This window comes from Chaetodon auriga, chromosome 14, assembly GCF_051107435.1.
Source record: "Chaetodon auriga isolate fChaAug3 chromosome 14, fChaAug3.hap1, whole genome shotgun sequence".
NCBI classification, from domain to species: Eukaryota; Metazoa; Chordata; class Actinopteri; order Chaetodontiformes; family Chaetodontidae; genus Chaetodon; species Chaetodon auriga.
In genome coordinates this window covers 19,512,839-19,536,226 of record NC_135087.1, presented here as the reverse complement: position 1 = coordinate 19,536,226, position 23,388 = coordinate 19,512,839, and the positions used below count along the sequence as shown (strand labels likewise).

The window sequence follows — 23,388 nt, the reverse complement described above, 5'->3', positions numbered from 1 at the left end:
ACTTACTTCTCATATGGCACTATAGTCTGGGCAAGACATTTTCTAAAGCTCTTCACAGAACTCTTTCTCCTCCCAGGATGTTTTGTCAGAATTGCAACCCACTCAAATATTTGCTCTCCATCAGCTCCTGATGATTGATTTCCACATAAAGTGTGTATCTTTATAGATAAGATACATTTCAAAGAAGCAAATCTTCCAGATCATAGCAAAGTCAGATGCACGCACAGCACAGTCAGGTGTTCATATTCAGGTAATCTGTGCTTTATGTCCAGCCTGACTTGCAATCAAGATAGTATAGTATAAAAACAGCCACATGTACATCATGTAGTGCAACATATCAATACAGTTGCATCAATAAAAAAAAAAAAAACTTCTTCACATTTCTAAACACAAACAAATGATACACACATGTGAATGACCCATAATCCATAGTTACAGGTAGAGATGATGCCGCCTGGCTCATACCCAGGTGCCACATTAAACTGAGGAGTCATGCCGGGCGAGGGCCTCAGGCTTCACGTTTGACAACTCGGACCCTCCTTAATCACAACTATGGAGGACTGTTTTCCCACAGAGGGCAAAATCAGATATGTCAACACTTGCACAAATGACACTGTCAAAGGAACTCATTCGTGCCGTCACAAGTATTGATGAGGGCCATGAAATACAACCTCAGGGTTTTCAGGTCTAATTCTTCAAAAATCTGTTTTTGCTTCTTTGTCTGACCACCTGGCAAAAACCATCAGGGACTATTAGTCTTTAGGGAAAGTATGAGCTACCTTAAAGGGCCTACGCTCACCTTTGCACACGAGACGGAGGAGCAAAGACGCCGTGTTTTGGTGGGCAGCTGAAGTACCTCACTCCTCCCACTGATCCATCATTCTTACCACTGGGCTTGTCCAGTTTAATGCCCAACCAGAGCCCTGAACAGACAGAAAGACAGACCAGAGATCAGTGAGTGCTAAGAGAAGAGACGCACCTTAAAGAAGATTTAAGTCCTGAGTAAAGAAAATAGTGTTGTTTAATGCTGACAACTGCAAACACCAGCGGTGTTAGACTGTGTTTGCTGGATAGAGAGGCCAAACTGCACACAGAGGAGCAGTCAGCTAATATAGCTTCCAAAATGGTGTTTACATTATTAGAAACCTCTTGTGATTTGCAGGGATACACTTCAGATTTCACTGTGCATATATTCATTAACACAACATTAAAGGGAAAAAAAAAAGTGTTATTTGGTCTTTGGCCTGCAACACAGCGCAGCATAGCCAATGCTTTGCTATACAGAACTCGCCTCTTAGATAATTAATAAATAATAATGAACTGTTTACCTCTTTATCTGTCAGTCTCAAGGCAGAAAGCGAGTTCAAAGCATCTTTCATCTTTCTATCTAAATGACTTTACGACACCTTGCATGTGCCATGTAAGGAAAGAGAGAAAATGTAAAAAAGAAGTGCAAAGCGTTCATCAAGAGGAGCTGCTTTTGGTTTGGAGAGCCAGTCCTACTACTGCACTAAGAGAACAGAGCTTTGCTATCACTGATTTAAGAGTATCAAAGGCAACTGAGGACTGAAATCCCTTCAAACACGATCCTCAGTGGTTTGAGATACATTAGTACTTATTCATACATGACTGATGCCTGGGAAAAATGACTCTCTAAATATTAATGAAGAATGGGAGCTGTTTTCTGTCAAGGTTTCAATGGCTTTGGTTCTGCAGCAACTTCCTCATGTCTTATTTTTCCAAGTATCTTCTGTCCAACTCGAGGTTTGCCAGCACAATGGCTTGTGACTGAGTTTGTAATGCAGCCCGAGCGAGTTGAAAAAGAGGAGCTTAATAGAGCAATCGCTTTCTCCACATGTGGCTCATTATGCAGTTTTGATACCACACATACATTTTAACAATTATGCAAACAATTTTGAAATGTATTGCTACAAACAGAATGGGGAATGAAGTCAGCTAGAGGCAACCAAAGGCAAGTTCTGCATTTAGAGACAAATGTGCCGATCCTTGATCCTGATCATTCCTTCATCGTGTCATTTGTTTGGATAGAACTTATTCATTTGTGAAAATGAAAAACTCATCTATTAAGAATATGTTCACAAAGTCTTTCTTGTTGGCTTTTAACAGTCAACCATGTGATGTTTCTTTGGCTATATTTCAGGAGAGACTTGATTCTGAGGCATTTTACTTTTATGTATTGAAATAATCAGAATCTTTAAACCTATTCTGACAACGAGGTATCCAAAGCTGTGCGATGGCCACAATTTATTTGATCAAAAAAAAAAAAAAAAAACGTCCGCTCACCCGCTTGCTGCCCAATTAAAAATACCAGGATGCATTTAGATAAACATTAACAGAAACATTAAAGAAAACTGCAGTAGTTGCAATTCCATTTGTCTGTCCCGAAAAAAGTAAAGGAAGGACAGCCATGATTTATTAAAAGGGATAATGAATATTTTAGATGGGCTTTGAAGGCTTTTATTTCAGGGTTTTTTTCTCAACTCAAGGTGCCATTTACTCAGCGCTGATAAGACTGAACCTTTTTCAGAGAGTACAGTTTGGTCCTTTGGGAGCCCCACATGTTTTTTTATTTTTATTGGACCCTAAAGGTTAATTAAACACATTTAACAGTGTGCTAGTAAACAGAGCTCAAATTACTCATATAGTTATTTGTGAAACCAGTCAGTGGGCAGTCTATTGAATCAATATCGCTGTTTGTTGGTAATGAAGGAATAATTGTTTAATTTGTTTGTGACTGTGTATTCATATTTCTAAACAACCCGACTGGGTCCATAAACCTATGACACACCATGACACTGAGCTTTAATTTATGGTGCAAAATTGTAGGAAAAACCCTGCAAATGAAACTTCAGAGAGTATTTCAATATGCATGTGCACATAGCGTTCCATTTCAAATAATCCAATTTACCACATTTTACAATTTGAGCAAGCTGATGATGTTTTTATGGAAGTGAGGCTGAATTACATGTGACTGAAGCGTCATCCAGACGATGCTGCAAAGCATCTACCAAATAAAGAGTGGATTAATGGTGAAAGTGTCATAATATCAATTTTTAATGTGATTTCAACTGTTGAATCTTTGCAGGAGGAATACCAATTTTAATAACTGACCTGGAGCAAAGTTGGTCTTTCCATAGAACTGGACTACACCAGTTCTCTGGCCTACCACCAGGACCCTCTCTCCCAGGCGCACCTCAGGGCCCACACACACAGAGCTACTTGCTGAGGGGGTTCGGCTTCGAAGCCCTGGGAGAGATGAACAAAGAGTGTTTCACTACTGTGACAATAGGTGTCCTCAGTTTGAATCCATTACATACAGAGGGAGAAATAACTATCCAACATGCCTACACGTTTTTCATTAAACACATTTCCAATGCAGCTTTTTAAATGAAACTCACACCAGCTACTGGTATTAACTCAAAACTAGACAGATAAAGAAATCAGAACATTCCAATCCATTAAAAAACCTACGTGGAATAAAGTGGAATGACAAAGGAAAAAAGCCCAGAACAAGCCGAGTGAAATTTATTTAATACTCGATGGAGAAATATTTGTTTGCTATGACAGACGCTCCCTGTGCACAGAAACTAATCTCTCACAGTGCTCAGGTCGGATTTCAGCCCATTATTCCACACAGACAGTCTTTAAATCTTGAAGACTCCAGTGAGCACGCTGGTGAGTCTTGATCTTCACTTCCTTGCACAAATGTTCTGTTGGTGACTGATTGGGTCATTTCCAACATCTTTATTTTCTTCCTCTGGATTCGACTGACAGTCTCCTCAGAGTATGTTTTGGATCATTGTCCTGCTGGAGGGTCCACCTGCATTTCATTCACGTCCTAGTGGGCAGATTCTTCACAAGCATTTCCCTGTAAATGGCTCCATTAAACTTCCCTTTTATGATTTGGATCCTGGCAGCACCACGAGAACCTCCGAGCTTCACTGTAGATATGATATTGTTATGCAGAGTCATTTCTCCTCCACACATGGCACATCATATTGTTGCATGGAGACCACGGCGGAGGATTGCACGGCCTATTGTTTTCTCAGTGACAACTGTACCTGCTGCTTCCTGGTCTTTGTGGAGATCTTTTCGAGCGGTCATTGGCTCTTGCTTAGTGCTTTTTCTTACTGTGTTCTGTCATTCCACTTTATAGGACAAAACTTGTTTTTAGGGATTGGAATGTTCTGGTTTCTTTTATCTCGTTTTATTGTGTTAATACAAATGGTCTCCGTTTCATGTGCATAGTTGCATTGGAACTATTTTTAAGGAAAAGAATGGCGACGTGTTGAATGCTTATTTCCCCCACTCTGAGCACAATCATGAGAAAAATCCTGAAATAATGAGCTTCTTTAAGTTGATGTTAAGACAGTTTAGTATACAATATATAATAATACAGACCTGTAGTACTAAGCGCAGTGGTGTCAGGTGAAGAGCGGAGGGCCGGTGAGGGTGTGGTCCTGGGACTCTGGGAAACACGTTGTCTTCGCGGTCTGGCAGAAAGACGTTGCCTAGGCAGCGGAGGGGGTCGGCCGCCGGGCCCATGCCGAGAGTCCAGTGAAGAGGACGAAGAGGAGAGAGAGCGGGAGAGAATACCTGTGGTGAAGAGACACAAAGGAATGAGTGGCAGGAAACACAGGAGACAGATGACTTAAAGTGTCAAAAATGAATTAATAATATCTATTCCTGTGAAGACAGCCATATACTACGTTCAAAAAAGGTGCATTAACTGCTGCATCTAGGCTCCACTGGAACATTAGCTGTGAATGCCGTTATCCATTCTGCCGTCTACAGTCACACCACACAAAGTCTGTGCCTCCCCTTTTAATACCGAACCCACCATCCGCCCATTCAGGCTTCACAGACTAATTCCATCAATATAATGAAGCTCAGCCTTTTATTTAGTTTTGCATTTCGCTCTTCTGAATGTGAAAGTGCCTGCAGCACTCAGATTCACACAATCATCAGTGTAGTTTTTCAGAAATCCAAGCAGCTGTGTCACATGATTCCAAGGCAGTGCGAATCAAGTCAGCTCAATCTTTTACAGTTGCTTGTCATGTTACTGAGGTCCAACTAAGGAGCGACATGCTAATCCTGTCCCAATTTTGGAGAGATTTGGGTTTTTTTAGCCTCACCTAATGGGCCCTTAAGAATGGACAGCAATGCACAGAAACACCAGTTAAACAGAAATGACAGAATCAGCAGCTTTGAGTTAATCAATCCCTCAATGCTTTAATTGATCACTGGACTTGTGTGGTTTAGGGTTCATGCATAATGATCACAACTGCAAGCACAAAATACTTTCAGATTGAGAAACTCTGGAATTCAGATTCTACTCAATATTCAGTTGCATGCAGTGTTTTTTACCATCTAAATCATGCTTCAACTGCAAAGGCAGCACTAACGGATACACGAAGTTCATCAAAGTTACTTTTGTGAAACACAGCACTTTTTTTTGAAAAGGCTCTGATGCTCTTACCCACAGATGGATTATGATGTTGGATTCATTAAAAGGTGCACAATTATCAGAGTCAGGTGACGATTAGGAGTGTGTGGAACTAATTCTCGAAATCATTTCCACAGTTTTAACCAGAGAGAGATTATACTAAACACTGCAAAGTCACTCCCACACCTCATGCCCTGACGCACAACACATTAAAGCCCACGCAGCTGTGACTGCAGTACCTGTCCTCGTCACTGAGACGTCTTCCTCTGTGCCCTGATCGGGACCAGTTGGACTTTTTTGATTTTTGAGGGTTTTTTGGACAGATGGAGATAAACCTTTCCACCCATCCCCACACACACACACACACACACACACACACACACACACACACACACACAAGAGACACAGTAACGACTTTTCAACACAGACATCAATATTCATCCTATTAATGGAAATAAAGTGCTTGGATTAGAAGATGACATTTAAGTTCTGCAATGTTTGTGCAGTTTGAAAGTTACTTTGAAAGTATGAAACCTTATATTTATATTCTTTCATTTGACTATTAAAAGCTGAACTGGGATATTTATAAAAGCCATCAGTGTAATTTCTATAGCTGTCATGATGCATCTGTTGAAGGACTGCAGAATATTGTGAGCACAGGTGGAGAGGTTTGCACGTTTATACAAGATGCAGAAAAAGCAGCTTAGAAAGTTCATCAAGATTGGAGACATGAAGAGAATTACAGAGGAGGAAATTGAGAAGACACCGTGTGGCACTCTAAGAGCGGCAGAGAGAAAAAAGCGACACTGAAAAGATAAAACACAAGAGCAGGAGAGAAGAAATGTAAATAACAGGCAGCGTGACACTGTCCAGTCGCAATGAAAGAAGAATTACTGAAAGGCAATTTTTCTTAATTGAACTCAGGCTGTCTCTTTTACTCCAACACACAATAAAAACACTTATATGTGCTGAGACAAGCAGTTACGCCCACACAAAGGCCCCAATGACAGTGAATACAAAAGGAAAAAAAAAAAAACTTCAAAAGAAATCTTGGTCCCGACTCAAATAGCACACAATGGGAAGTTACATTTCTTGCAGAAGTAAACATAATTATGTTCTTCAAGTAGTTTATAGCACCGAGTCTGAACAACTTCAAGGCTTTTATATAGTTTGTTGACTTGAATTAAAACTACCATTAAACTGACAAAAGCCTTTTAGAGGCTGTTCTTTAATAGGTAATAAAATCAACATCCACGTATCTAAACAGATTTAGGGAAAAAATAATTCTCTCTCAATTCATACATAACTCTGCCATATAAACTGTCTCACATTACTCTCAACTCATTAATATGTCACCTTGGTTTAAACTTTATTGTGCTTTGTAAAAGGCATTAGAAAAATCTCAAATCAGCCTGCTTTTTTATTGATTGCCATTTCAGCTCACATTTAGCGAGAGCTGGGAAGCGCTCCCCACAGAGGCAGAGCTGTGTCTTTCCTTTGAACTCCAAAGAGGAGACTACATTTCAACTCAGAATACCAAACATTTCTTGTCACTTGACCTTTAGCTTGCAGGGACCTCCTGGCTCTATCTATCCCTTCCACATACTGACGTTCGCTTCAAGTGACAGACTGCAGCACAGACTGAGGCTTTCTGAATCAAGTGGCGGCGCTTTGTGAGCGCTGTCTATGTTCCCATCGCCCTTTGAGGCCCGAGTCACAGTTGACACACTCTAATGGGGGCCAGCCTGGCATTCTGCTGTGTCTGTCTCCCCTGGTTAGTGAGACGAGACAGTTCCACAATGACTCATCCAATCTATAGATACACAGGAGCGAGCGAGCACTGACAATCCAATGGGATGCTAAACACAGGTGGTGCAGAGAGGTTGGGCTTTAAATTGGCTGGCAAAGGCCCTGAAAAATGTTTGGTCGTAAATTAGTCTGATGCTTGAGTTGCATAGAGTTGCTGAGACACACGCCCTCACATGCATTGCATGCCGCACATAACACACTCACATACACCTTGTGATGAATGGCTGCCAGGCCATTCAGCCTGTCTATGCCCTAGTTATTAAACCCTGCTTAATTGGACTATCAATCTCAGAATTCCATAGGGCACCAAGGTCCCCTATTCCAGTCACGTTCAGATCAATCGGCCTCCAAAAGATTTGAATATTACACCACGATACAGCTGTACAATCTAGAGGGCGCAAGAAAAACAAATGCCTGCCACGACAAGGTTTCCGTATTCTGAGGTAACCGGACTATATTATGAGACGAGTCAGACGACATTAGTCAGGAGCTGAGGATATGGGCATCCAAGGACTGCGAGAGCAAGGTCTTTTCAGCAGTCTAATTTATGCATTGTCCTTTGGCACTGGTTCAGAATCCACTTTTCAAAGCATTCGAGGAAGATTAATATGAAAGCCCAGATGCAATAAATCCTGCAATGCGGTGACATGGCTCATACAGGCTGGGAAAGTTGAGAAAGCCTCTTTCTGGCACAAAAGAGTCAGCTTGGGTCATGATTCACCGATGGCCTAATCTGGACACCGTGAAGTGGCTCAGTCCTTCCATAGTAGGCTAAAAAATCCACTGTGTCAGCGAGAAGAATGTCAGTGGAGGCATTCATTTCAGTATCTATAATGACCATGTCCCCACAAGAACTGCTATTAATACAGCAGCCATGACTGTTTTTTAATTATATCGGGCACACATTTCATTTTACTCAACTTCATACTGCTCGTTTTATTTTATTTGATAAAATATCCACATTTGTCTTGCTTTTTAATGTGATTGATCAATATTAGAGACAAAAATGTGAACATTTTGTTTCTTACTGATGTACTTGCTGCCTTAAAGGCTCTTAGTAATCAGGAGATGATACTGTCAGATCAAAGTAATGCAAATTAAACACAGACAGGTACATCCTACTGAAAATTCACACAGCGCTTGTGGAGAATGTTCGTACCTTAGAGGGATTAAACAGTCCAATAACTCATTTTGCTGACCACATTAGTTATATAGCAGAGGGAGACGGGTGGTTGAGGATCACCAGAATATCACACATGAAGTGGACACCACTGTAATCCAGTTAGTGGAGAATAGGAGGGTATTACCTCCAAAACACTCATTTCTAACACATCAGTGCCAATGTCATGAAAAAATGGACGACCACAGGCCATTGTTTCTACTGATGCTGTCCCAAAGCCCCTGAAGTGAGCACGCTTGAAGAATGATTTCTTCAACTATGAGCCAATATCAGGAAGCATTCATTGGACTAATGCTGTTACTCCAAACTGTCTTTGAAGTTGTTTACTTTTTCATATGATTGTGATGATGGTTTCTAAGAATGCGTCCACTGGTCTCCTCCAGGGGACTGAACAGGAGATTCATGAGGAATGAGGAAGCAGTTGCTCCTGCGACATCTCTTTCACCTGTGTTCACACATTTCTTCACCCTCAGGGCCCGACAGGCTACTACAGTTTCACCGCCTTTGTAGTCAATGTTCTGACGTGATAATTTCCTGTTTTTCTTACAGTACTTTGTGGCAGAACTCAGGCAAACCCATCCTTCCAAAAGCTTGAATCATAACAACAGACCCAGGTGAAGAACCCAAACTAACAGCTGGTACGATTCCTGTGTGATTCACCAGCAGAGAAGCGATGTTCAGAAGTGTTTACCTGTGTTTATCTTGGAGGTGACACGGGACAGGTCCATTCGACGAGAGGGGCGTATGGGTGTGGACGTCTTTGCGGTGCTGGCTTTATGTTTTTCTGATGCTTTGCTTATCTTTGAAAGGGGAGCAAAGATTCCTGAGGGAAAAAAAAGAATAACTATCAGAAGATTGTGGCTGATTCAAGATAAAGAGTCATAATAAGACTAATAAATTATTGCCTCCACTCTGTTGGATACATTCAATTTACTGACAATTGACATAAAGGATGGATCGAAATTCCTGGGGTTAGATGGCTCACCACTGAAAATCTGACCGGACTACTTAAGTCTTACAAAGTCAATAGTGGTAGAGGTAATTGATGAGCGGGTGGGCGAGTCAGTGTGTTTGATCTTTAGGTGCTGGGCTGAGGCGTGACCTACCATGTTTCATCCGACAGGTGAAATACTGAACCCCCGCAACGGAGCCATCGTTCTTCCCCTCCGGTTTGTCCAGCTCCACTCCGGCCCAGAGGCCTCCTGAGAACTCAGTGCTGCCGCAGAATCGCAGGGTTCCAACCTGGGTCCAAAAAAAAATCAAAGACCATAGAACGTCAAAAACAAGTGTGTACAAAAGTGTACAAAATAAATTAAAAAGTAATCAAGACGCGCAGCAGAACTGCCCTGTCATTACGTTATGTCAAGGCCAGAACCCCGACCAGAAACTCAACAACATTTTGATGTGTCTATCTTCACTAAAGCAGCAGAGGAGAAAAACAACTCACCGTGATTCTGCTCTCAGTGTGGCACAGAAATCTATTAATGCCACGTTTGTTCAGAGCCAGTGTCCGACTGGGCTAGAACTAGTGCTTTCTTACTATCTACAAGTCTTTGCATCTATGTGTTTTCAGTTTTAAGGGGATTTTAAGGACCGTGTTTAGATAACAAGACCTGGGACTGGTAAAGTTGGTCAGTGGTTTTCTTTCAGTCAACATGACCATGCAGCAATACTGTACATCCAAGATGAGTTTTCATCACAATCCTTGCTCCTGATGGCTTGCAAGTCAGTAAGATTACCAGGCCAAAAACTAAATTAGAGGTAAAAGGACCACCAGACAGCTTTAAGTCCAAATGGATGTGTCATATAATACAGCACCATGGACCGGACACCCCCCATGGCTGGCTTCTCTATGAAAAAGCCATATTCATGATGGACAGTATGATGGTCACACATGTGAAACTACTTACCTTTTACTGCTACTTAGAGCCATTTCCACCATTAAGCACTTCCATCAGAACATGTGCATGCACCTCTACCAATATGCACCAGCAACATCATTTGGGTCAACAGTTGACCGTCTGCCCACACCTGACTGCCTGCGATTTGTCTGCAAACTACACGTCCAGCACTTGCACGTAAATCTGAAAAGCCTTACAGCCAGTGTTTACCTTGACAGACAGGTGCAGCGGATTCAGAAAAGCATCCCTGAGCCACTAAGACTTGCCTGATAAGCTGTTTTCAACTTCTTTCAAAATTTACACTTCCTTAAAAACTAACACCAACCACTTAAATTCTAGAAAACTTTCAAATGTAATACAAGTCTCAGCCCTGAGAGTTGAAAAAGGCACTCACTGATGGAATAAGAGTCATTTATCAGGATCTCTGTCATAAAAACTGAATTACTTTAGAATGATTACAATAGTTTTATGCCACAGAGGTCAGGAAAATCAAAGCACTGTGTTCCATGGTCCCACTGAACAGTAACTGGACATAATTTGTTTTTCAGCAAGCTTGTGGGAGTACGAGCTCACTCACAAAATTGCACTGAGATGACTTGTAAAATGATAGAGACGTCACTGCAAAACGACTAATTTTCAGAGGCTGATCAAGTTGACCCTTCCAGAGTGGCAGCATGGGGGTAATATTTTAAAAAATTTTAAATGAGGTAGGCAGTGTTCTCAAAGGACTGCAAAAGGCAACCAAACACATTGTTGAAAACCTGAACTTTGGACACCAAAATCAACCATAAGCTTGTGCTTTACGATTGTGGTTTGCGATCATGGTTCAACAAGGGTTGCCGGTCCAGTCTAAAGGATGATATTAAGAGTAAGGAAGCTCACCAGAATTTGATTTTTGGTACTCAGCATGCTGCTACAGTAGTACTAAAAGTACAGAACAGATGCTTAAATGGGAAAAAGTTACATAGAAATAACTGAGAAAGCACAACACCACACTGCAGTTCCCTTTACTGTGTTGGTGCAAAAGTGATTATTACAATAGTAATGAAAAATACAACATACTACTAAAGCCCGAGATGGTAACTGGTGACTATTCGGAGTTCACAGTTGAGACTGGAAATGCACAGAGATTTGAGCAGATACTCATGATGCTGAAGCACCAAAGACTGCAAAAGAGGAGTCTGGTGATTCTGTGCTGAAGGCACAAACAGTGTCTTTTTCAACTGCTGCGTTGGACTACTAGGCCAGTGTTGCAAAATTTAAACACAAAGTGCAGAGAGAGAGCACACGTTTCCAGGGTTTTCATTTCCTTTTGGAGCAGGAGCACTGTGCAGCAAATTGACAAAGTTGAACTGCACCATGAACATAGTTAGAAAACTGTAAATTCTATTTGACCGATGGGGCTAAATCTCCACCGCTTTCAAAGCGTGCTTCCTGTCAGAAGGATTACACATGGCTTACACCACCACACCGAAGTTGAGTGGTTAAGTCAAGCAGCCATACTAAAGTATTTCTTTGCTTTACGTGAAGGAACCAGGCGAAAATAAATCGTTTTTTGGATGAATTTCTTTGTCCAAATTCTTATGTAAGGGCTGGTATAATGTATTGAAAGGAATATTGCTGCAATAAAAAATACAAAAATACCTGCAGCAAAAGCTGAAGAAAGGCCTCTGTAATCACTCAAATATGCAGACCAGCTGTACCATGTGATGCAACCAAAGAGTAAACTAAAACAGACACAGTGATTACATTGAAACTCGTGCTTATAATTTCAGCACTCATATCTGACTACTTCAGTGTCTCACCCAGTTTACACTCCACTTATTAACTTTCTGACACATTACCACCGAAGACTCAACCAACAAAGCTTAGTTACCACTGTCAGCTGTACACGGCATGGGTTGCGGGAGGTGGCATGAACAATGGAGAAGTCTAAAAGAAGAAGATGACCCACAGGCAAAGAGGAAGAGTGTGAGCATTCTCAAACCTCCCACATCATTACCAGACATTTATCAGAATCACAACTGTAGTTGGATGAACTTCAACGTGCTCAGATAAATGTTGGTGATATGCCAGAATGAACTGTCAGAAATAGCCCTGAATGCTGGATGGATGTCAAAAGGGTGTTGCTTAGCAACTGGAAACTATTTTTTTCTTGGTTGAGGACTGAAATAATTGTAGAAAAATTAACCAAAGCTTCTGTCTTTGTTTAGTATAAACCACTGCACAGCTGCATTGCACTGATGTGACGTGGCTACATGTGAGGATGAGGGTACATCAATCCCTTTTGTAGGTTATTACTTTAGCAGCCATTTATGTGGCATGCGTTCATTGTGTGAGCCACTGTTAGTACAGTAGATGTTTAGGAAATATCAATTTAATCAATAAACCCAAGGAAAAAATAGAGCACATTCTCTCCGTTTCTGAAAAATGACACGGCATGAACTGAGATCAAGATCTGCTCAGTGCCACTGAGTAACTATCAGTGCTGTGTGAGCATTACTGAGTCTGCTCTCCCTCCTGTGATGATTCTGTACTGATACACAGAGAAGAACATTGTTCATGTGAAAATGTGACAACTGCAGGGACTTGGGTTCGATCCCCAGCTTGGATACTTCCAGCTTATTCCAGGCTTCCAGCCTATTGCTCTGGGTTTGTGGGAGCAGAAGCTGGTGAGGGATCATGTTCTTGTCACTGCACGAGAGACTCATGGCTGGCTGGTCCAGCTCCTCTGCAAAGGGGGGTGGAGTGGAGTAGTATAAACCTCCACACTTAAGGCCTCCCGGTGAAAGCTGCTGGTGTCACTGCTATAAGGCTAGTGTGGAGCTCTGTTAAGAGTTAGTACAATGTAATTAATAATCACTGCTTAACATTGATTATTGTCCGTGTTGGGCTACTATGCGAACTATAAACACTATGGAGCAGAGGATTCTCTGTCTAACCTTTATGTGTTCTGTCTGGTAAAAGCTCTTTTCCAGCTGTATTCCAAAGCTGCCCTGCCCCCCAAAAATCATCAGCACCCAGCAGTCATCACATCACAAGCTCCCACCTTGTTCCATTCGCATTTTACAGTGAGTGACTTGCACAATGGCAGTCAATAATTTGAAAACATTATCTTTCAGCGGCATCATCCAATAGCTTCATTTCCATTCGCTTTTCATCACCAAGGTAAAGAAAATTGAAATTGTCCAAGTTATTATTATATTGGTCATTAACTTCCATCCTAACTGGCCATAAATTTCAAAATCTATCAACACCATTGTGATGAAAAATTACAAACTATAAGTATTCTGCTCTTATTCAAAATGACAGACTGCCATCACTGACAGTTTGGGGTCCTAAGGATTTTTGGGATTTGACAGAAAAAAGGGAGTGGAATCATTTATTTTGTCTGTAGTTAGTAAAGCCAAACCCATTTGAGATGCAGATTGGTTGGATGCAGCCCCTGACCATGGTTACTTTCATATGCTGGTGTTACACAGAAGGTACAGCCACATGTTCTTGACTGCAGCTTTGTTAAAATGCAGCACTCACTCATGGCTATCAGTTTATTTCACCGAGGGTCTTGTTGTAACTGGAGAAGTGTACACTCATTTGAATTCAGCTAATCATCTAATCATTGATTAGAGGGCTGGGAAACGTCCCTCTACTGGACCACTTTAAGATATGGAAAATGAAAAAGTGGATATTTCATAAGAATCTTGGCAGAGCTTTGAAATAAGACTGAAAATACGGCAATTGAATGAATAATACTCTCTAATTGTTCTTGCCTTTCGATAATGACCTACCACACACCTTCTGTCCAGCAATCACCACACAGTCGCCTAGGCGGATTGCCATTGTCGCCAGCTGTATCCTGGCCTTATCGGAGAGAGCGGGGAGAGGCTGGGCTTGCAGTGTGAGGGGCAGAGGCGAGCTGGGTCTGGGTAAAGCCTGTCTCAGCAAAGTCCGGAGCTCTTTGGCCACGGCGGCTGCATCTGCCATCTCCAAGGGCATGTCGAGAGGGTCAGGCACCACATCAGCTGGACACTGGCCTTTTTCATTCTGCGGGAAGAGACGAGCACAGAAGAGCAATAATACAAATGTGAAGTTAATTTCATACAACAAACCAGCATGCCACGTATATAAATGATCGATACTGATAAAAATCAGGTGCAGTATTGACCACACTGATGACATATCAAATACAAAACTTGTATTTTTGCTTCCACTATCAAAACTTTCACCGTTTTATCACTTTTCTAACAAGGACGCTGGGCTGAACAGAATATTGTTAATCTTATCTCTGCTCCAGAGCAATATTACCACTGCCTGTTTAAAAGCAGGTACACAGCGTGGACGTTTAGTCAAGTGACTCAGAGAGACGAGAGTCAGCGAGAGCTCAGACGGAGTCAGCGAGCCTGAGTGTGATTGGAGGTGTGAGGAGACGGCTGTGGAAGCGTGACAGATGAGCAGAGCTCTGTCGTTCACATGTTGTAACACTGAGCTCATGTGCTTGTCACTTAATCTGCAAGAGGCTGGGATGAATGTGTGCATTCCTGCCTTTGTGTGCTGTCTTTTGAGACAGCATTTCAAAGGACTGGTTCAAGGAAAAAAATGTTCAGTTCAATTTTCATTTTCTAGATTTTCCTGTTATAAAATGAGGCTTTCTTTCTTTTTTTTTTTTTAGCAATATTCAACCTACCTATTCAACCTCCATTTGTTCTTTGGATGGATAGGGTATTCAACAGACCGATAATCACTTCTAGATGCTTTCAGTGCACTGAGGGAACATGATGTCAAGCCCTGACATTGAACCAATCTTTTAAAACTGTCACACACTCAGTCACAGACATGTACAACAGTGGTTAAAGGATAGGTTCTAATTTTTCTTTAAATGGACAGTTCAGGTTTTTGAAGTGGGGCTGTATGAGGTACTTATCCATAGTCAGTGTGCTGTAGATGGCGGTCGTAGTACTGGTGTAGGAAGCTAAAGAATGTGCTGCTGTGGACGGGGGCACAGGCAAAATGTATAGAGCCACCAGACTCCTTTGACAAGAGCTCAAAAAGTCATTTTACCTGTCAGAACATGGGTTGCTGGTCTACCTCTACCTCAATCGGTTATTGTGTTGTGTTATTGTGTGACTTCTGTCTTTAGAAGGGTTAGTTTGGATGCTTAATTTCCCCAGTGTGGGATCAATAAAGTCTTATCTTATCTTACACTGAAGACACACAGTACCACAAACAAGCTAACCGATTCGGGCGGCAGTAGACCAGCGACTCCAGTGTTCGGTGAGGTGAGATTATTGTTCTTTTCAAAGGAGTGGTGGCTTTGGAGAGAGCGATATAATACCATCAGTTTCACATTGGAAAGGGCTGTTTGAGGCCAAGGTAAAGCAGTGAAAATATTCTAAATACAGCTGTACACTTAAAATGAGGTTGCTTTTAGCAGGCCCTATTTTTTTGGTGGCTAAAATGTGTTTTGCTGCTGCGCCTGTTCACAGCAGTACTCCTGCTGCTTCTCCAAACTGGGGGTGTGCAGACCACCGTCAGCTGTAAGTAACACACTATGAATTAAGTACCTCACACAATCACACCTCAAAAAATCTGAACTATCCTAATAAAATACTTCCATATGGCATGTGAGTATTGTATTGAGATAAACTTGAAAACTTCCAACATACAGGAATGACCCCCATGATTCTGCAAGACGTATATATACATCAAGTTATAAGATCATAGGAACAGTTGCACAGTTTAACACAATGCAATACAGGAGCACATTACAATTTACGTACATGACGAGGACAGAATATTTGAAATATCTCTCAATATAGTGCAATCAAGTACTGTGTTTAAATGCATAAAAAGGCTGATCAAACTAAACTCTGTCATTTAAATCAAGAGGCAAAAGTTTTCAAACACGCTTGCACCATTTGGCATGCAGCTCATGGCAGCTGCAGCAAACATAATGATGGGATGACGTCACTCTGCCCATCGAAAATCCAACGATTACCAGACTTGTAATAGTGGCTCCCTTCAAATCTGGAACAATCATGTAAGCAATCTACCACAGAAACTTACTACTGATGGAAAGTATGATGAGTTGCCATAAGACACGTGTTAATGGCAACATGAAAGGCCAGTAACATTTTTTATTCCTGCACTCTTATAAAACTTTCCACTGCCCAAACCCAAGGTTTGTTGTGACAAATCTCTGCAGGGCCAGAGAGGAGAAATATCAAATGAAACCTCTTCCAAGTCTGACCTTTGCTCAAAAGGGAAAGAGATTTTAAACCAAATTTCTTGGCTGTGGTATGATGCCTTATATTCCGCTGCAAGCCACCGTTCACATTTCTCAAATGCAAGTGACACATTTTGGTAGGTAAAGCATCCCAGTGCATCGCAAATCAATGCACACGGTGCTGACAAAGCTGGCTGATAGTGATGCACTAAATTACTTTTTCTACTTCAAAACTGTGGTTTTACATGTTCCAGGCAACACTGTTTTAATGTTGCTTTTTGTGTGTCTGTGACTACAATTGATTGGGTCACAGCAGATAAGATAAGGACGAAACATCAATGGCTGTCATCCAGATAATCTCTAAATAAAAGCGTTAAAAAAAAGAACGGTTCTCGTGAACGAGTGTTTACACGCACTCCAAACTTTTCATTCAGACAATAAAATCCACAGCACAGAGCCTCTGCACTCATCTGTGAGCAGGGGAATTATTGGATTATGTAGTGCTTTGGTGACCTCCAGTGGGAAAATAAGAGCACACAAAGTAAAGACACCATTTCTGTTCAACAGCTTTAATGTGGCTGAAAAAAACTTTGATGTTAAGGATGACGATGGCATGAGACACTGAGTCATGCAACTTTACGTGTGGGTGAAGACTTTAGAACCATTTTCTGATTTATACTTTATAGAATCTATAAATCTACTGAGGCCAAAATTGAATTCCTATTGGTCAACCCTACAACAAACAGAGGAATGATGTTAAATAATCTGAGGAAATTAACTCCTGGATTAAATCTGAGGTTCCAAGTCTTGGAGATCCAGATCTAAGATGTACGAACATTTCTAAATCAAAAAACTGCTGAAACTGATTCATGTCTTTATTCCTGTAAGGCACAAACCACTGAGAGACTTCAGCTCATTCAGAACTCTGCAGCTCAGCTATTATTGATCAGTTTTTGTTGAGACTGTGTCTGAGAAGTAAGGGTTCAATGATTTGGTAGTTTTCCATTTTTAGAAGTGGAGTCTGTGCTGCTGTTTTACTGGACTGCGTTACAATATATCAGGTGATTCAGTAGTGCTGAAATGATGATTGGAAGCTGACCAAATTTTCACATTGCCATTTGCTGGTTTCGGTGTCTCAGATGTGAGGATTTGCTGCTATTGTATCATTGGAAATTGAATGGCTGGTCAGACAAAACAAGCAATTTCATGATGTCACACTGCTCTCTTGAAAATTGTGGTGGGCATTTTCAATGTTTTCTGACAGTTTACTAAATGAACTAAATAATCAATAGACAATAATACATATAATCATTAGCAGCCTGATATCTTATTACTGTATTTTGTTTTCATTTATATATATTCCATTTAATTCAAACAATCATCACTTTACCACATTTACCATAAACCATAAATTTATGTTAAAGAAAGGACGATCAAGCAATTTGTGACACAGGATCGTTGTTATCATAAGTGATAAATAAACAAAAGCAACCCCAACACATTATATTGAACTGCATTGATAGTGATGCACAAGAAAAAATGAACCCTTACCTTCATCATAAACTAAAAGCATTTGCATATTTGAGAAAGATGCAATAAAGTGTGATGTATGTATGACAAAGTATGATAAATGGGTGTGATTGTGTGTCATCATATTCTGTCTATTTTAAGTTGCAAAAATTCTCATCTGCAGTAAAGAGAGCAGAACCTTTCACACAAGTTAAATGAGGCCACGGTGCAGCAGCACCGCTGGCTCACAGTGTGAGGAGACGTCAGGAGACAGGCCACTGCTCTCCGTGCAGATTGGAAAATGATGGGGAAAAAAATCATTCAGGGTTGTTTAGAATCTCATACTGAACTCGCTTTCTGCAGTTAATCAGTAAGCAAGTCTCTAATTTTGAGTGCAGGATTAAATGTCGGAATTTTTTGGGATGGTTTGGAGGAAAGAATTCAGTTTGTCAAACTTGCGAGTGAGTTTATGTAAACCAGTGTAACTTACCCTGAAAGCAGGGTTGGCTCCCAGCTCCAAGAGACACTTCACAGCTGACATGCACAGGTTGGAGGCAGCGATATGCAGGGCGGTGCCAAAGTCAAAGTCACTGCAGGTGGCATCTACCGCTAGAAATAAAAAAAAATAACAAGTCATTCAGGAGGTATTGACATTCCACATTTTCAGAAATGCTATGGGGCTGTTTCTGACACTTTATGGTGCCGTCTTACATGACTTCCATTTTTTGACCACCATTTACACTCATTCCCCAAAAAACTGAATTCTTGCCCCTGTGGTCGTGTAAGCATTGCTGCATTCATGCCAACTCCATCAGATTACTGAGAACAAAAAAGAAAGAAAGCCAGATTTGCCAGGCTTGACAAATGTCTTGATATGATCATGGGTGCTGTGAGGTTTAAGCACCGCCATGAAAGCAGAGCTTAGTCATAAATCATATTTACTGAGCCGCCTTAAAACTGGAACATGGACTGATGGGGGAAAGAAACTGCAGTTATCTAGTTAACTTAGCAATTCAGCATCTGGGAACAGAACCCAGGTCCATTGTTGAGTCATTGCTACAGCATGTGGCAGCTGTTATCAGGGGCAAACGTGGTCTGCGACTGTGAAGAGCTGAGCAGGGACTCCCATTTTCCAACGTACAGTATCTAAAATATAAGAAAGATTACCTGAGCAGCCTGGCAAAACTTAATCAAAATACTAAAAAATAACAAAACTAAACTTTAAACATTAGGCCTGTGCTTCAAAAACACACATCGTAATTTGTCCATACTTCTGTGTAACGATAAGAAAAGCATCCGTGCACTCTTATCTGTGCAATATTGTTTAACTGAGGCACGCTTTCAATCAGGGACCTGCTTGAAGACACAGTGCTTTTCCCATAGCGTTCATTCCATCTTGGCTACAGCACCAGGCTTTATCAGCTGAGTAGTGATGTTATAAACTGGGCTTCATACTCTTGTGAAATGAGCGATAATTAAAAATAATGTAATCAGTCTGCAATAAACTCCCACTGCCACTGTCCAAGTCTATCCATCCTGCCACATCATTGCCAGTATATAATGAGTTGCCAGTAGGTCCACCTATATCCAGAGCAACCCAGTGACATAAAAGTAGGTGGACAAAACTTAGAAAAACATTAGTACCACAAACTAAAGCCTCCGTTGAGCAGAATCAACACCTCTCTGTCTGCACATGATAAGCTGCATGAAGTTAGGCTGCATTGCAGGGATGTTGTATTGGACTGAATGCAGCATTTGTGGGTGCACCTAATAAACCAGCAATGCAGTATGTTTATCAGGAAAAGATAAATTACTGGGGCCTTAACTGCAGTTGGATATAAAAACAGAAATGTTATTCTCTCACCTCCAGGCGGGGAGGCCTGCAACACCACCCGGATAAGCTGTGGCACGTCGAAGTAGGCAGCGTAGTGCAGGGCCCTCATGTTAGTCCAGCGTGAGCGAAGGTTGGGATCAGCACCCATGGCAAGGAGCTGGCGAGCAAAGCTGGCTGCTGTCTCTGCATCACCTGAGCAGCAGAGGAGGGATGCAGGGATGAGTGTGTTGGGGGGGGGGGGGTGTAGTAACAGACAGTGTGTCAGTTCTAGAGACTGTGTTTAAGGAGTGCGATGAACAGCAGTGTTTACACAGTCAAACAGGATTATGTTCAGTGGTCAGAGTAGCAAGATAACCTAACGCACAAACAAGACAGAGTAGATGTGTATACACTTTTACAGTCCAGCTGACAGCGTTCACCAACAACCCGGTCAATACCTACCGATGCCAGGGGCTCCGGCCTTGCAGCAGTAGTGCAAGAGGCACATATCTGTCAGGCCGTCTCGATCATTGACGCCGCAGCCTCTCTTTAGGATCTGTGCAAAGACAAGATGTGCAGCGTGTCACTAAGAACCGCTCGTGTCACTGTGCAGAGATATTAAATAACAGGCTATAAAGTGAAACTCGGGGGCACTGATGTGATGACTGACAAGTAAGCAGGGCCTCTCATAACTCGACTCACTTAAAATTTGGATGAGAATTGTTGCGCAAACTGCCGTCAAAACGAGGCATTTATTTCTCCAGGGTAGCTGTTATTATGTGACAAAAAATAATCGCCTGCTTTTACCCTTGAGACAAGAGTTTCTCTACGTAATTAACTGCATTGCAGCTTCTTTGTGTAACTCTGTATGGAGGTGGTTTGGGGACAGGCTGGCGGGGCCTCTGCCAACAACCAAAAGTTGTGGGTTTTGTGAGTGCAGACAGAGACGGGTTTGCATGAAGGCAATGTCAACACGAGCAAAGCACATAAACAGTGAAAAATGCTGGATGGCGTCACCTCACTGCCGATATGGTTGATGTTCTTCTGGACCTGAGGCACCCACTGCCTGAGGACAGCGAACAGCTCTGGTATGGTGGTGCTGGGATCCTGAAGAACTTCTCTGCATTGTGGCTCACTGGGGTCAAAGAAGGAGAACTCTGGAAGAAGTGAGAGAGCCAAACAAACGACAGAGATAAATTTTAACTGGAATCTAATTCAGCTTGATTAATGGAAGGAGGAATCCGAAGCTGTGTGTTCCTTTTTAGCCTGCATATGCATGTGAGGAGAGTGTGAAACTCTGCAGCACAGACATACATTAACTTTCTGCAACAGACTGTTCAATCGATTCAATCAAATTACTAATCTTGGGAAATGCCCTTGCTGTGCTAGCAGAGGCGAATGAAATCAGATGCGACACTGGATGGCATGCCGCAAACCAAATGAAGCATTAGAGAACCCGACTGAGGCTGAAAACAAATAAGTTCAGCCTTTCACAGTGAATGCCAACATTTAGAATTTAGCCGGCGTCAGACCCTCTGTGTGTGCTTTACTGACTGTATTACACATAAGAAGACTCGACTGAGGAGCTGAAAAACTGTCATTCACTCCATTTCAGTTTTAACTGATATGTGTGTAGGAATAAATAAAATCACTCTTTAAGTTGTTTACTTTCTGTTCGACTGAACTACACGAGCAAACAAAAAGTGGAACTGGAATCTGGAACTAACACATTCATCTACGGTTTGGAAATCTGATATTTCAGCAATCGATCAGTCTCTTTCTGTCAATTTAAACCGATAAAACTGTGATTAACAACTCACAATATTAAATTATATCATGCCAAGATACGCTTTCAATAATAAATGATGAGCAAGAAATAGATATCGGCCACTAAAACTGGAATCATTAGTCAGCACAGCTATTGAGTGCAGGTTCATCACCTCCATCTCTCGTCCCATCAGCATCATCATCATTATTTCAGACATAATTATTCCTGCTTGAGTCTTGATTGCTCTCGCCTGGTGGTGCACTGATCGATTGATCAATAATCATAAGTCATAACACAAATTCCAGTCATAGCGCCGTTTATATCCAATCCTTTTCACAGTCTGTTCAGTGCTGCAGTTAGGCTGTTAATTAGCCTGAAATATCACTCAGCTCCACTGTGCATATGGATTGAATGCGTGCGTGTGCGTGGATGCTCACCACAGTCACTGGGCATGGGTGCAGAGGCCACCTGGTGGATAACCGGCCGCTGATGGGAAGAGGCCCAGCCCAGCAAAGTGTCCCCCTCGACAGGCTCTGAAACATCCTCCTTTGTCATCTCCCCCTCAGGGCCTGTGGCAAGAACAATATTAGAAGTCCTATTCTGAGAAACACAAGTAGGTCTAATCTCAACAAAGCAGTGAGAACTCCACTTCTACAAGGAGGCGTGACTTCACCGGAGCTTTCGGGTGATCTGGCACCATCACACTAAAAGAGTGAGCTTCTCAATGTTCCCCTAAAGGGAGCCTAGTACTGTATGTCACTCAAAAACAAAAAGGCAGATAAGCATCACAGTATCAGCAGCCTTAATACTATTCACATTAGTGTGATATTCCTCTCATCCTCATTTGATTCTGTAGTATGCTGCAGAATCTAAGGTTGCAACTAATACACACAGTACAAGATGATCAGTACTGCCAATATTGTATATGAGACTGTGTGTTCTAAGTACATGAGGATTACCGGAGCAGACACATCTAGACTGTCAAAACAAGAAGATAATCTGATACATGGGCCTACCGATTAGAGACTGAGAGTCTGAATGTGACTCAAAGAAAATTTCACCTGACAAGATGAAAACAAACCTTGAGTAATGAGTTTAGTTCTCCTAAAGACCTAAACCAAAGAGAGGTTTATGGTCAACATAACATATGCTTAAAAACTAGCCCGCTGACTGAAGGAAAACAGGAGGCTGAGGAAAGGGACAGAAATCTTGAGAGGGTGCACTACAAGCGCACATGCGCGCACACGCACACACACACACACACACACACACACACAGGCCTACGCCTGGAAAGGCATCACTGAGCCTAAAAGCTTCCAAAATCAGCCAAAACTCACTGTCATCTTCTCCTTTATCCTCTGTCTTGTTGATCTCCATGAGAGCTTCCCAGTCCAGCTAAGCCAAAATCAAGAGACACAGACTGGGTCCAGCAGAACATCTAACCAAGCTGCTTCCCAAAATAACAGACAGTCCCCTCCTCAATCTCCAATAAAACACCCCCTCTCTCTAGTTATATACCCTGACTCCTTAGTCCAGCGGCTATTTACAGCCTCTGGCACGGCGTTCTCACTTCTGGCTCTCCCAGACTGGAATGTCACTCTCACTTTCCAGTCGTGTGCTCTGCTGACCCCACTGCCACACCATCTGACTAGTCAACCATAAGACCCACAATGCAGAGAATGTGGCTGTAGGGTGACAGTGCAAACAAACACAGTGTA

At 41.9% G+C, this 23,388-nt stretch overlaps 1 protein-coding gene across 7 annotated transcripts in view; it reads right to left on the bottom strand.

Moving 5' to 3' along the window:
* LOC143332272 (CAP-Gly domain-containing linker protein 4) overlaps positions 1–23,388 on the bottom strand; it is a 36,346-nt gene that overhangs the window by 6,765 nt on the left and 6,193 nt on the right. For 4 of the 7 annotated variants that reach the window (XM_076749620.1, XM_076749617.1, XM_076749623.1 and 1 more), the window contains 11 exons: positions 22,108–22,239; positions 20,920–21,059; positions 20,365–20,458; positions 19,954–20,115; positions 18,580–18,698; positions 14,153–14,401; positions 9,563–9,698; positions 9,148–9,279; positions 4,423–4,617; positions 3,133–3,267; positions 800–923 (listed from right to left, as the gene is read on the bottom strand). In XM_076749620.1, the coding sequence (XP_076605735.1) occupies positions 800–923; positions 3,133–3,267; positions 4,423–4,617; positions 9,148–9,279; positions 9,563–9,698; positions 14,153–14,401; positions 18,580–18,698; positions 19,954–20,115; positions 20,365–20,458; positions 20,920–21,059; positions 22,108–22,239 (1,618 nt within the window). Of the gene's footprint in view, positions 1–799; positions 924–3,132; positions 3,268–4,422; positions 4,618–9,147; positions 9,280–9,562; positions 9,699–14,152; positions 14,402–18,579; positions 18,699–19,953; positions 20,116–20,364; positions 20,459–20,919; positions 21,060–22,107; positions 22,240–22,343; positions 22,383–23,007; positions 23,167–23,388 lie in introns of those variants that run through there. The other 3 variants (XM_076749619.1, XM_076749618.1, XM_076749622.1) reach the window with 3 other exon arrangements.